The sequence below is a fragment of the Leopardus geoffroyi genome, chromosome C1, assembly GCF_018350155.1.
Source record: "Leopardus geoffroyi isolate Oge1 chromosome C1, O.geoffroyi_Oge1_pat1.0, whole genome shotgun sequence".
NCBI classification, from domain to species: domain Eukaryota; kingdom Metazoa; phylum Chordata; class Mammalia; order Carnivora; family Felidae; genus Leopardus; species Leopardus geoffroyi.
The window spans coordinates 100,257,185-100,272,449 of record NC_059328.1 but is presented as its reverse complement, the minus strand read 5'-3'; the positions used below and the strand labels follow the sequence as shown (position 1 = coordinate 100,272,449).

The 15,265-nt window shown below is 43.7% G+C and overlaps 1 protein-coding gene and 1 long non-coding RNA gene across 4 annotated transcripts in view; one reads left to right on the top strand and one right to left on the bottom strand.

Moving 5' to 3' along the window:
* Positions 1–13,527, top strand: part of VTCN1 (V-set domain containing T cell activation inhibitor 1) — a 62,923-nt gene extending 49,396 nt beyond the window's left edge. Inside the window, exons 5-6 of the mRNA XM_045478808.1 lie at positions 9,332–9,501; positions 11,950–13,527. Of these exons, the coding sequence (XP_045334764.1) occupies positions 9,332–9,456 (125 nt within the window). The 3' untranslated portion in view covers positions 9,457–9,501; positions 11,950–13,527. The remainder of the gene's footprint in view (positions 1–9,331; positions 9,502–11,949) is intronic.
* The window catches only part of LOC123598541, a 32,530-nt gene continuing 18,890 nt past the window's right edge, over positions 1,626–15,265 (bottom strand). For all 3 annotated transcript variants that reach the window (XR_006712677.1, XR_006712679.1, XR_006712678.1), the window contains one exon: positions 1,626–1,668. This is a non-coding gene — a long non-coding RNA (uncharacterized LOC123598541). The remainder of the gene's footprint in view (positions 1,669–15,265) is intronic.

Below are 15,265 nucleotides of genomic sequence, written 5' to 3'. Positions count from 1 at the left end.
ACACACACACACACACACACACAAAACCTAGGGTTGAGCTAGTGTCTAGAAAATGCACAGACTGGATTATGACTTTTAAGACCGTCCCTACGGCAGCTGAATTAAAAATTTAGTCTGGAGTGGAAGGCGTATGTCAGGAGAACTGCTGTCTCATATCCAGCCCAGAAACAGTGGAATACCTTGCACATTTAAGAGCCCTATCAAGAATGTTTGCTGAATTTAGCAGATCCTGCACACCGAGAAAACTGATTTGAGGATTAACACAACAATCTGCACAACCTGAACCACAGAACTCAGCAGGTACATGGCGCAGAGAGGTGAACCGGGGGAGAGAAGCCATGGAGGGCAGGGAGCTGTTTTTCCATCCAGGGAGACGATGGAGAATACGGGAAAAGCACTCCCCCTCAAAAACAGCTGGACAGAAAGCGGAAAAGTGGAAACAGCCGCAGGGACTGAACTGAAAAGGGAGAAAGGAGAGGAGAGGGTTTAAATTCCATTAAGACTATAAACAGGGAGCGCAGAGTCTGCAACTCCGCAGCTGATACCTGGCGGTGCTCCGGTGGGAAGGGCGAATCCCCAGGAGTAGAGTGGGGTCTGGGGCTCTTCGGGCCACAAGGGGAGAGGCGGTTCCCCTGCTGGGAGGACATTTGGTAGAGGCTGTGTGGCCACCCGGAGAATAACCGCATTCGCTGGTGCTGGAACAAGGTCACTAGAGGTGAAGCCAGATGCGGGTTGAGATTTTCCATAATCCCTGAAACGCTGCTGCCACCTGATCGCGGGAACTTTCTCTGGGGCAGCTGGCACTCAGCCCAGCCGCAGTCTCTGGGCGTCAGCAGCACAGTCCCGCCAACGTTCCTGGGAGCTGCGGCGCCCGGCCAGTGCTCGGTGAGACCCTCCCTAAGAGGGGTGGAGCGGGTCAGAGCCGCGGTCCCTCGGAAGTGAGAGGTCAGGAAACACAGTCTCATTTGAGATAAAACTCAGGAGGGAAGTGCCGCCTGGCACCCTGATGGCTTGGTCACGCAGGGTATAAAAGCAGGGAGCTGCCGCAAGCCAGAGACAAAGGATGGGTGTGTGACTAGAGACGGGGTAGCTGGGTGACGCCATTTTCGCCCTTCCCGCGCATGCGCATACGCACCTACAAACGCCACAACAATCCACCCTGGTAAGCTAAGCAGCACCATCTAGTGGAAAATGGAGTCATTACACTGAGCCCCGCCCAACTGGGCCAACCTCGCTCTTCGGGAACATGACAAATCTCTCCACCTACTTAATTTACGGACTAGAAAGTACTTCATAATTTGACTTCTAGGGGAAAACGGTGTAATTTCAATTGTATTTCAGTCTATTCACTGGCCCATCTATTCAAATTTTTTTCCTTTATTTTTCTTTCTCTTTCTCTTTTTCATTTCTTCTTTTTCTTGAATACAGAAAGAGAAAAAATTTATTTTAACTTTCAATTTTTTTTTCAACGTTTATTTATTTTTGGGACAGAGAGAGACAGAGCATGAACGGGGGAGGGGCAGAGAGAGAGGGAGACACAGAATCGGAAACAGGCTCCAGGCTCTGAGCCATCAGCCCAGAGCCCGACGCGGGGCTCGAACTCACGGACCGCGAGATCGTGACCTGGCTGAAGTCGGACGCTTAACCGACTGCGCCACCCAGGCGCCCCTTAAGTTTCGATTTTTATTAAAAATATTTTTCTTTAGGGGCACCTGGGTGGCGCAGTCGGTTAAGCGTCCGACTTCAGCCAGGTCACGATCTCGCGGTCTGTGAGTTCGAGCCCCGCATCAGGCTCTGGGCTGATGGCTCAGAGCCTGGAGCCTGTTTCCGATTCTGTGTCTCCCTCTCTCTCTGCCCCTCCCCCGTTCATGCTCTGTCTCTCTCTGTCCCAAAAATAAATAAACGTTGAAAAAAAAAAAAATTAAAAAAAAATATATATTTTTTTCTTTAATTTTTTTCTACTATATTTTTTAGTCTTGTGTAAATTTTTTCAAATTCTATTTTACTTCCATCTTATCATTTTATTCTATCTCAGTGTATTCATTTTTTCAAATTTTCAAACGATTTCTTTTTTTTTTCTTTCCCCTTTTTCCTCTAATCTATCAAGCCCCTTTCAACACCCAGACCAAAACATACCTAGGATCTAGCACCATTTATTTGATTTTGTGTGTGTGTGTTTGTTGTTTTTAATTTTTTAATTTTAATTATTTTAATTTTAATTGTTTTTAATTTTTTTACCTAATTAATTCCTTTTCTCCCTTCAAAATGATTAAACAAAGGAACTCACTCCAAAGAAAGAGCAGGAAGAAACAACAGCCAGGGACTTAACTAACACAGACACAAGCAAGATGTCTGAACCAGAATTTAGAATCACGATAATAAGAATACTAGCTGGAGTTGAAAATAGATTAGAATCCCTTTCTGTGGAAATAAAGAAGTAAAAGCTAGTCATAATGAAATAAAAAGTGCTATAACTGAACTCCAATCTTGAATGGATGCCACTGCGGCAAGGACTGATGAGGCAGAGCAGAGAATCAGTGATCTAGAGGACAAACTTCTAGAGAATAATGAAGCAGAAAAAAAGAAGACTAAGACAAAAGAGCACGATTTAAGAATTAGAGAAACCAGTGACACATTAAAAAGGAACAATATCAGAATCATAGGGGTCCCAGAAGATGAAGAGAGAAAAAGGGGTAGAAGGGTTATTTGAGGAAATCATAGCAGAAAACTTTCCTAACCTGGGAGAAGACACAGACATCAAAACCCAGAAAGCACAGAGGACTCCCATTAGATTCAACAAAAACCGACCATCAACAAGGCATATCATAGTCAAATTCACAAAATATTCAGGTAAGGAAAGAATCGTGAAAGCAGCAAGGGGAAAAAGTCCTTAACCTATGAGGGAAGACAGATCAGGTTTGCAGCAGACCTATCCACAGAAACTTGGCAGGCCAGAAAGGAATGGCAGGATATATTCAAAGTGCTGAATCAGAAAAATATACAGCCAAGAATTCTTTATCCAGCAAGGCTGTCATTCAAAATAGAAGGAGAGATAAAAAGTTTCCCAGACAAACAAAAATTAAAGGAGTCTGTGACCACTAAACCAGCCCTGCAAGAAATTTTAAGGGGGACTCTCCGAGGGGAGAAAAGACTATATATATATCAAAAGCAACAAAGACTAGAAAGGACCAGAGAACACCACCAGAAACTCCAACTCTACAAGTAACATAATGGTAATAAATTCATATCTTTCAGTACTCACTCTAAACACCAATGGACTAAATACTCCAATCAAAAGATGCAGGGTAACAGAATGGATAAGAAAACAAGATCCATCTATATGCTGTTTACAAGAGACCCACTTTAGACCTAAAGACACCTTCAGATTGAAAGTAAGGGATGGAGAACCATCTATCCTGCTAATGGTCGACAAAAGAAAGCCAGAGTAGCCATACTTATATCAGACCATCTAGACTTTAAAATGAAGACTGTATCAAGAGATGAAAAAGGGCATTATATCATAATTAAGGGGACTATCCACCAAGAAGACCTAACAATTGTAAACATTTATACTCCAAATGTGTGAGCACCCAAATATATAAATCAATTAATCACAAGCATAAAGAAACTCATTGATAATACCATAATAGTAGGGGACTTCAACACCCCACTTACAACAATGGACAGATCATCTAATCAGAAAATCAATAAGGAAAAATGGCTTTGAATGACACACTGGACCAGATGGACTTAACAGATATATTCAGAACATTTCATCCTAAAGCAGTGGAATGTACATTCTTCTCCAGTGCCCATGGAACATTCTCCAGAATAGACCACATACTGGGACACAAATCAGCCCTCAACAAGTACAAAAAGATCGAGATCATACCGTGCATATTTTCAGACCACAATGCTATGAAACTTGAAATCAACCACAAGAAAAAATTTGGAAAGGTTACAAATACTTGGAGACTAAAGAACCTCCTACTAAAGAATGAATGGGCTAACCAAGAAGTTAAAAAGGAAATTAAAAAGTACATGGAAGCCAATGAAAATGATAACACCACAGCCCAAAACCTCTGGGATTCAGCAAAGGTGGTCATAAGAGGAAAGTATATAGCAATTCAGGCCTTCCTAAAGAAGAAAGAAAGGTCTCAGATACACAATCTAACCTTAAACCTTAAAGAGCTGGAAAAAGAACAGCAAATAAAACCCCAAGCCACCAGAAGACAGGAAATACTAAAGATTAGAGCAGAAATCACTGCAAAGGAAACAATCAACAAAACTAAAAGGCAACCAACAGAATGGGAAAAGACATTTGTAAATGACATATCAGATAAAGGGCTAGTATCCAAAATCTATAAAGAACTCACCAAACTCCACACCTGAAAAACAAATAATCCAGTGGAGAAATGGGAAGAAGACATGAATAGACACTTTTCTAAAGAAGACATCCAAATGGCCAACAGACACATAAAAAGATGCTCAATGTCACTCCTCGTGAGGGAAATACAAATCAAAACCACACTGAGATACCACCTCATGCCGGTCAGAGTGGCTAAAAATGAACAAATCAGGAGACTATAGATGCTGGCGAGGATGTGGAGAAACGGGAACCCTCTTGCACTGTTGGTGGGAATGCAAACTGGTGCAGCCACTCTGGAAAACAGTATGGAGGTTCCTCAAAAAAATTAAAAATAGATCTACCCCATGACCCAACAATAGCACTGCTAGGAATTTACCCAAGGGATACAGGAGTGCTGATGCATACGGGCACATGTACCTCAATGTTTACAGCAGCACTTTCAACAATAGCCAAATTATGGAAAGAGTCTAAATTTCCACCAACTAATGAATGGATAAAGAAGATGTGGTTTATATATACAATGGAACACTACTTGGCAATGAGAAAGAATAAAATCTGGCCATTTGCAGCAATGTGGATAGAATTGGAGAGTGTTATGCTAAGTGAAATAAGTCTGGGAAAGAAAGTCAGATACCACGTTTTCACTCATATGTGGATCCTGAGAAACTTAACAGAAGACCATGGGGGAGGGGGAAGGAGGGGAAGTTACAGGGAGGGAGGGAGGCAAACCATAAGAGACTCTTAAATACTGAGAACAAACTGAGGGTTGATGGGGGGTGGGGGAGAGGGGAAAGTGGGTGATGGGCATTGAGGAGGGCACATGTTGGGATGAGCACTGGGTCTTATATGGAAACCAATTTGACAATAAATTACATTTAATATAAAAAAAAGATTAGAGCAGAAATCAATGCTATCGAAACCCAAAAAAACAGTAGAACAGATCAATGAAACCAGAAGCTGGTTCTTTGAAAGAATTAACAAAATTGACAACCCCCTAGCCAGTTTGATCAAGAATGTTTGCTGAATTTAACTGAATAAATCATATTTCTGTCAGCTTACTTTTTAATTTAAAATTGTAAATATGAAAAAGCAACCTGTGGCATGGGAGAAAGTATTTGCAAATCATATATCTGATAAAGGGTTAGTATTCAGAATCCATGAGGAACTTCTACAACTCAACAACAACAACAAAAATCAAATAACCCAATTAAAAAATGGACAAAGACCTTGAACGGACATTTCTCCAAAGAAGATACAAACAAATGGCCAACAAATGTATGAAAAGATGCTCAATATCACAAATCATCAGAGAAATGCAAATCAAAATCACATATCGCCCCACAACCATTAGAAGAGCTAGTATCAAAAAAAAAAAAAAATCCCAGGAAAAAACAAGTTTTGGTGAGGATGTGAAGAAATTGGAACCGTTGTATATGTTGATGAGATTATAAAATGGTGCAGCCGCTCTAGAAAACAGAATGGAGATTCCTCAAAGAATTAAAAATAGAACTAGCATGCGATCTAACAATACCTTCTGTGTATATATCCAAAAGAATTGAAAGCAGGTTCTCAAAGAGATATTTGTTCACCCACGTTCATAGCAGCATGATTCACAATAGACAAGAGATGGAAACAACCCAAAATGTCCATAAGAGATATACGAATAAATGAAATGTGGTGCATACATGCAATGGAATATTACTCAGCCTTAAAAAGGAAGGAAATTCTCTCACATGCTGCAAAGTGGATACATTTTCAGAATATCATGCTACATGAAATAAGCCAGTCATAGAAAGACAAATCCTCTATGATCCTACTCATATGAGATACCTAATGGAGTAGTCAAATTCATAGAAATAGAATGTAGAATGGTGGTTACCAGCAGCTTGGGGGAAGAGAAAGGCAAAGGGAGTTGTTTAACGGGTATAGAGTTTCAGATTTGCAAGATGAAAAAGTTTTGGAAGTCTGTTTCACAATAATGTGAATATATTTAAAACTACTGAACTGTACATTTAAAAAGGGTAAAGATGGTACATCTGTGATATGTTTACCACAATAAAAAAAGTATCTAACCAAAAAAAAAAACATCATACATATGAGAAAAAGAGAGCTCTTCCGCCATCCTGAGGAACAAATTGGTGACTGTACTAAATAGATGCTCTTAGTTGACTGCAACAGAAAACCAGCTCAAACAGGCCTAAGGTAAAAGGGAAATTTAATAAAAGAACATTAGGCTATCTTGTAGAACCAAGGACACAAAGTGCGGTTTGGCTTCAGGAAGTGCTGGAACCAAGAATTTAAACTCAATTGGGATTGTCAATTCTCTACTACTCTCTAATTTGGTTTCTCTTGTTTTAGTCTATAGGGCAGAATGTGAGTGCCAAGAGTTCCTAGTTTAAAAGTCTCTCTCACTCAGTAGAGTAACCAGAGTGAGCCTTAATCCCTCAGTCCTATCCTACATTCTCAGAAAGGCTCAACTTGGGTCAGCTGCCCACACACAGACCAATGGGATAGTACCTGATGGAAGGCCTTCCTAGAAGGAAAGGGGGGAATGAAGCATTGGGCATTTAGAACAACGGGTGTTAACACCGTGTCTCAGTTCAGATCTCAATAAATATCTCCAAACTGTGTAACTAATGCCTTCTAATAGAAAGGACAATAACTGAACAAACCACAGAAATTGAGCACACGTTTTATTCTGTGAGCAGATTCTTTTTCCACACGTGTTTATTGAATGCATTAGGACAAGTGTCCCATGTATCAGTACTAGGACTGACTACCATATGGCAGCATGACATAGCTCAAAATTCAGAAAATTAACACAATTCCTTCTTGCCACGTACAAAGTAATGACTCCATACATGTTTTTAAACAATCGGATGAGACCATGAAGTTTATATCCTGTGTTCTCTGACTATACTGCTAATTTAGGCCATTCATTCAGCAAGTATCTATTGTGTGCCACACATGTACAAAGCAGTTTTTCAAGCCCTATGAACTACTGAGATGAATAACACAAATGTCATAAGAGAGGTCAGTCACAGTGTAGACATGGCGTCTAGGGGAAAGCGCTAATTATGACTGTGGCTCAGTAGACGAGGCAGAGTTCAAGCTAGGCTTTGAAGGACAAGAAGAATGGTTTTGATAGAGTAGGAAAGTATGAAGTCAGGAACCTATGGCAGCGGTCCAGGGGAGAAACGATGAGGGCTTCACCTGGGGCAGTGAGAGTGGAAAGGAAAGAGGAAGAATCAAAGGTTAATGAAAAAAATGATCTTGGTGACACAAATAGGATGGACGACAGCAAGAGTAAGTCAAAATGCATCTGATATTTCTACCCAGCTTGCTTAGGACAAGTTAGTAATGCTGTCGACAAAAAAAAAAAAAAACCAAAAAACCTAAAACACAGGAGAAGACACATGAAGACGAGGGTTCTAGAGATGTGGAGCTGACAGGGCCCATTGTGCACACAGGTACACATGTCCACTGCTTAGCACATTATCCAGCATGTGACAGCATTCTCCCCCAAACCTTCAACTCTACTCTACATTTTTCCTTCCATGACCAGGGATCCCCATCAGTGTAACCCTTCTAGCCTCTCTCTTCTCTCCCTTCCTCCCCTTCTTCCCCGAGGAGGAGGAATTAATTTATCTGATGGGTGACCTCAATAGGAGAAGCTAGACGCAAGGAGTTTGGCTCCATTCTTTCCTTTCCTCTCTAGCTAACCCCCAGGAAGTCTACATTCTATTCCGCTCCTCTAAGCCACCAGTTTTTCCCAAGCGCAATCTGCCCTTGTGACGGGAAGCCTGTCCCTGTCTGGTGCTGCCCATCCCTGGGACAGCCTGGGCTGCAGCCCATCTGCCTGAAGACAAAGCTTCATCTTTTATTGTCGCCCTTGCCAATAATAAAGGTGCTATTCTGGTCTTCCAGCAGCCCCACTCTTTTTATCCCATCCTTTAATTGATTCAGAACTCAGCTGGGGAAGAGAGTGGGGCGTTTGTTTGTTTGTTTGTTTGTTTGTTTTGTTTTTTTGTTTTTTTTACTGGACTCCTTTGAACCCCAATGGCGGGTGCTCAAAAAATATTTACTGAATGATTAAATTTTTAACTGACATATTCAGTAGCAGCCCTAAATCCAGATGTGGAACTCGGGACGGGGGTTCACACTATGGAGGTGGGTCTGGAAGCGATCATCAGCCTAGTGGAAGTAAAACTTACTGGGCGTGAGTGGGGTCATTGTTATTGTTGTGCCAGGTGATACCTCCTGAGTGCTTAGTATGCGCCAGGTCCTGTTCAAAGTGCTTTACACGTATTAACTCACTAGTCCTCAGAAGTTGTCTAGGGAGTAGGTTGTTATTATTTTTAGCCTGGTTTTATAGGTGAAGAAACTGAGGCATGTACAGACTGAGTAACTTGCCTAAAGTCACACAGCTAGCAAGTGTCACAGCTGGAATGAACCAGATGAGACTGGGGTGTCTAGGAAGGAAAGAGAGTAAAAGAAGAGTAATTTCATTCCTTCACTTCTACCCTTCTCTGCTTCAAAATGAGGACGGTACTTTCTCAACGCTTTGTAGTGCTGTGAGGAAGCAAAGCACACAGAGCCTGCAAAGGTGCCTGCCTACAGGAACAAATACGTCTGAAAGCAAACACTGGCCATGACTGCTCACCCGATTCATTCTTTGCTGAGCTGTAACAATCTCTGTATTGGCATTGTTTTTCATTTGGCTGAGTGTCCGCTGGAGTGGACCACAGAATGGAACTTCCTTTGAAGAAGGAGAAAGCTCAGATTTTAAGCCAGTTTCGAGGGGTAGAGAATAGGGTACAGAACTGCCCCCCAACTGGGGTATAAGGTGTATTAGAAACAACTTGTTGAGTCTTTCAGGTACTTTTCTTTGCTACCCAGCCATGCGAAGAAGACCTCCAGCTTTTCCTCTGTGACCCTGAACTTGTTTCTGTCCCTTTGTAGACTCGGAGATCAAAAGGCGGAGTCACCTGCAGCTGCTGAACTCAAAGGCCTCCCTGTGTGTCTCTTCTTTCTTTGCCATCATCTGGGGACTCCTGCCTCTCTCCCCTTACCTGATGCTCAAATAAGGTGCCTTGGCCACACGGAAACATGCACAGTCACTGGTACGACAGGTGAGATGAATCACGAATGGGGTGGGGGTCGGTTCCGTGGGTGCTGGTGTTCCTCACACGAGGCAAGCAACCTCCGGCGTCAGCCTCAGAGAGAAACACTGGATGGTGCCAGGCCAGTGGGCACTATTCCCACTGGTATCGTGAAAGGTAAATGTTTGTGAACAAAGAGTGTAGCTCTCATCGATACGCTTAGGGCAGAAAACAATGATGCCATTCAAATATTTGTGTAAATTCAAACATCTTTTCATTTATTGAGTCACCCGTCCACAAGGCAAAAAGAGAAAGAGAAACAGATGTTTGGCCCCGAGAGTTCCCCTGGATTTCACCGTTATTTTCCGAAGCATCGTGACATGAACATCATTGCTCCCACAAGTGACCTCCTCCTACCCCCCCAGCACAGCTCCTCTTGACCAGAAATTTGACAAGTGACTCAGCAACCAGCCTCCCCTGTTGAGGCTTCTCCCTGTCACCTCAGTCCTCCGGCTCCAATCACTGGCAGGACGTTTCTCTCTGAATCACCTTCTGCGTGTGGAATTTGTACACGGCTGAGCTCGTGAAGCTCCAGTCGGCACGACCACATTCGGTGGCATCACCACCATGGGCCCAGGCTCACAACCTTAGAGCTATTTTTGTCCCCCGTGGCCTTCGTGTCCATTTGCTACCAAGCCCTGTAGCATTGTCCCATGTTGTCCCTCAGATTGACCCTAATCCAGCCTTCATTGCTTCACACACCAGCCTAGTTCTAAAACCTTATACTTGCTCCTTCCTTTCCCTGTTTCCGGTGATAGGAAACAAGATAGCAAAATACAATTATTCAAATGCTATTTTCATCACAGCCCTCCTTTGCTCTGGGACCTCAAGTGACTCTCTGGGCACTGTTACATCAAAGTTGAAGTCCTCAGCCATGCGGTCACAGCTCTCTAATGGTGTCTCGCCCTGAACCTCCTCCTCCTCTCAGCTGCCCACTCCTCTCTCTGGCTCTGCTCCCTCTCTCACGGCTCCTTCCTGGAGGTGCCCTCTGCTCGATGGCGACCCAAATCCATGCTTCCTTCGCCCACTTCAATCGAGTGCTTCCCAGCTTATGGCCCACTTTCCTGATGGTCCCTATATTCCGCATCCCCTTGGCAAGCATGAATAATGTATGATATCTTCCACTCTCTAAGGCACATCCACTCCTTGCCTAGATTGTTAAGTAGGGCAGGCGAAGCTCTGTTGATCTGCTTTTCATTCTTTCTCCTGCTCCAAACACAACCGCGCAGTGCACAGAAAGGATTCTCTGTGAGGAAACCAGCCAGTTCCCGCCTCCACCGCTGCCAGCGGAGGGAGATTTCCCCGAGGAAACTCTCTCTTGAGGATCTCACTAGTAGAAGGAACGCTTTCTTCTTTCCTTCATGCCCCACCACACTGTAAATACATTTTTAATATCCTGCAGCTAGATAATCTGACCTATAAAGTATAGCTTATTCATCTTTACCTTGTATTGCCTTCAAGCAGTAATTTGCAGGCTTTTTTAAAAGCCGTGACATACATGTAGGGGATAATGTTCACATGCAGTATGTATAGGTTATATACTGTTAACTGATTAGCTCTTTCTCCCTAGAATTATAGAGGGATAACCTTGAAATATTTTGTTTAATAACCAAATAGATCATTACTTATGACACACATTATAAGTGACGGTTGGGGAAGGTCAATGAAAAGACGTGACTGTCAGTGGACCTATGAGCTAGACCCGGGTGATCAGAGGCTCCTCACCTCCTCCTCTGTCCTTGGAATGAGGTTCCCACTTGCCTTTCCCACTCCCAGAGGCTGCTCCAAGAACATGGCCTTGAGATGATGATGTGGTGTTGAGAACACCTTGCACGGTATTTGAACCTCCTGAAGGCCCCTTTATGTATAAAGATTTGCAGGGATCCACTCATCTTGTTGTCGCCCATGACAAGCCTCATATGTAAGTGCCCTCTGCTCACTGCCACTGCCTCCTACCAACCTGGAGTAACCGGCCTTCTTGGATCTCTCCCTGACCTACATGTTGAGGGCGGGGGGCGGGGGGGGGGAGGGGAGCGGGGGAGGCAGTGTCAGATTACACCCAGGAAGCTCTGAGACAGCTGCCAACCAACACGGGTCACAACACTTTAGGTCACATGCTTTCCTTGGTTGGAAACTCAAGCAGAAGTCATCTTTCTGCTTCTACCCAGGAGCCTCGTAGTTCATCTCTCAGTTCCTGTTTGCTCTAAGGATGATCCCCTCCCTTAAGAAGAGACTCAAGCCATCTCCTTTCCCCCAGAAACCCATGGTACCATGTGGTCTTGGTGGAACACCATCAAAATACAGAATAACCAGCCCATTTCTGAACAAGAGATACCCATATACAGGGGCAGAGACCATCAGTTCTCAATAAATGTTTGCTGAATGTTTGTAATGATAGCCTATTTCTGTTATTTTCAGAAGCCCAGGAATCTGCAGAACTATTTCACCACAAGATATGACCTAGTTTTATATTTCTGGGGGGAAATGAAATTTGGAGTGAACAAATAAGATCAAGAAGCAAAAAAAAAGCCAAAAGCAACCCACGGAAGACTCCAAGATGAACAAGATAAATCTATCTTCAAAGATGTATATTTAAAGCTGGGAACATAATTCACCTGAACTGGAAATGTGTTAAGACTGAGTAAAATGCATGTGGAGACAGGTGTATCCATACCTCAGGGACCTCCCCTTACCACTGCCCATCCAGGGAGTGAGAGGAAGGGATACTGTATCTCCCTCGTCTCTGAATCTTCATATTGCTGTAATGTTGCCCTAAAATCCCAGGACGTTCTGACTGCAATAGATCCACATCTTCTACTCTATGAATTAAACTGCAGTGGATATAATATGAAGCTGCCAATTGGGTGTCCCTTCACAATTCAGAGATGGCTGAATTTTAGTGATGGGTCAAGTCACTTTTCATTAGGATGACCCAAGAGCGCCTTGGAATCTCCTTCCACCTGACAAATGCTAAAGAAATGTGGAGAAGGTCATAAATGTAACACAACAATTATGACACGGATTTTCTAAATTACCTGAGCCTCTTGTTTTTAAAACAAACAAATGCCATTACATTTCCCAGATGATGTTCACCCTGAACAGTCCGGGAAAGGACCTCTCACCATCACTGTATAGGGCACCGTATCATCACGAGGTGTCAGGCTTCTGCTTTGTATCCTGTGTGGACGGCGATGACCTCAACTCTCAACAGCATCTAGAGCATGCTCAGCTACTCAACGATGGTGATTTTTCACACCCATCCCCACACACAGGGGACATCTGGATATGTCTGGAGACAACTGGAGATGTCACAACTCAGGGGAGAGGGGAGGGTGCTACTGTCACGGATAGAACTCAGGGAGGTTGCTCAACATCCTACAATGTACAGGACAACCACCCACAACAAAGAATTATCTGGCCCAAAACGTCAGTCGTGCTGTCACAAGAAGCCCTGATGCAGAGTAGACAAGGATCTAGAAAAGAGGGGAGCAAACAAAGCTGTTTGCTTCCCACAAACAGGCCCTGTCCTCGGTCTCAGCACAGAGGTGTCAGCACAGACAGCCAGAGCTCAGTGTCAGGCAATCAGGCATTCCCGATGGGGTTATCTTCAGCTGGGTCCTTTCCCTCTGTCCTAGTGTACAAATCAGGCTCTGTGAGATCGGCCTGCACTCCATCTCAAGTTCTCGTGCTCCAAACTTGGAGCTCAGGACCTTGCCTGGTCACACTTCAAATTAAGGCAACAAAAACATGTACCTTCCTTGAAACACACAGAGACTTCTGAAAGCAGGGGCGATGAACCTTTGAAGTGAGACCCTGAGGAATGAAGCTCTGATCGAAAAGAATGTTCTGTTCACAACCTCCTGCCCATACTCTTCATGTGTTGACCACTGGCCTCCCGGCACTTTGGACCCACCGTGATTGTATTACATTTTGTTATAGAAAACTTGATTTTTGAGTTCTGACCATTCAAGAGAATGATTAAATACGCATTTCCTATGCTGTTGTCTGTCTGGTTTGTCAAACAAAGCGAGCGTAAGGGAAGATGGATAAAAAGCCAGGGATCAAGTTCTGAAGATTACAACGTAGCACATAACAGGCCTTCAACAAGTGTTTGTTGAATGAAAAGATAAATGAATAGGATGTGAGCACGGGCCAACTGGCTGGGCCTAGTTACTTGAGGAAAGTCTGTAGGCTTTACCAGCCTGCCATGTCTCTATCAGGGAAAGGTCTCAGTGGCTTGAGGCAGATCAGTTTGGGAGAATACATAAAGGTGGACAAACCCATTGCTCTAGTGTCAAAAAATCTGATTTTTACTATTCAGGAAGTATCCAATTCTAAATCTTAGAGGTGGAGGACTTCAAAATCGTCTTTCCTAATCTCTTCACTTTTCAGATGAGGACCCAGAGGCCCAGGGGGACGTGTGGATAATTGGCTATCGTCAGGTTACGAGACTTGACAAAAACTGCACTGGTAGTTGTTAGAGGGTTAAAATCTATAGAAAATTTAATTGCCAAAGGACAAGTTCCCGGGAAACTTTCAGAACGCTTCCCTGTTGTATTTCTAGCTTGGTCCCAATAGGCCTTCTGCAAGAGGAGACCAATGCCGAAGCAAACTGAGAGAGCAAACTGTGAAAGCATAAACACTCCCAACCCAGGTTCATTCTCTGGCCTTGTCCATGAGCACACGGCAGATGCGTCAGACAACAGATGCATCGTATCCGCGAAAGCGCAAAGACCAGACTATGATACACACCACAGACATCTGGGGAAGCTCACATTTAGATGCCAAAGGTTAAAACATTTCGGAAATATTAACACATTTGACCGACCAAGTCAAACTTCAGTGGACGTACTGGCTCCCAGCTCTACCCAGGCTGTTTGAAGATTTAAGCGCACGGTGGCCTCTGTACGTGCATTGTTAATTGGGGGAAGGGGTGTTCGTGGTTCACTACTGCATAATAAAACTTCTGCCCGATGGCATATGCAGTGTGCTTTGGTTCTATTGATGAAATATAACTCACCAATCTCCCCCCGGCTGGTGAAGTCTCTACCCATCCAACTGGCTCTCTAATTGAGACGGTCTTACAATGTGCTTGAGCTCCTGGTTCCTCTTAACTTTGTCTTATTTTCTCTTTCACATCAGTCATCTCCAGGAGCTTCAGTATGAAAGCCATGAGTGAGAATTTACAAGTCACAAAAACAAAGGCTTAGCTGTGCTCTCTTCTGTCTTTCTTTAAATCCTACTTAGCCTTCGGCAAAAATTCTTCCCCCATGAAGCGGTTTCTGAGCAGTTCTACCCGCCACGATTTTACTCTCGCCTTTATACATGCAATTTAGCACAAAATCACACACTGTTCTGTCTATTGGTTTTCACTGCTGTGTACCTGGACTCCCTTGAAGATGATGACAAAATAAGGATGGGGGTCCAGGCAGCCCTTGGAAGGCTGCTATTAAAAGTGGGCCAAGCGGATAAACCCAGGAAGGCTTGCTTCCTGATGGTGTTTGCTGGGACAAAGCAGTTAAATCGCAGCCTAGAAGGGGGGTCTGCAGTAATCACTACAGGAGCCCCAGTGCGCACTGAAAGGTATGGCTCCCCCGGATAATGGTATGTCTGTGTCTTCTCAAAGTCATAGCCTGACCTTCAGCATTATCTCATCTCTCAGCTCAAATCTAACTGTCTGGCCTAAGACGCATCCTTAGCATTTTCAGTTATAGGGTCCCTTACCCCAAACTCT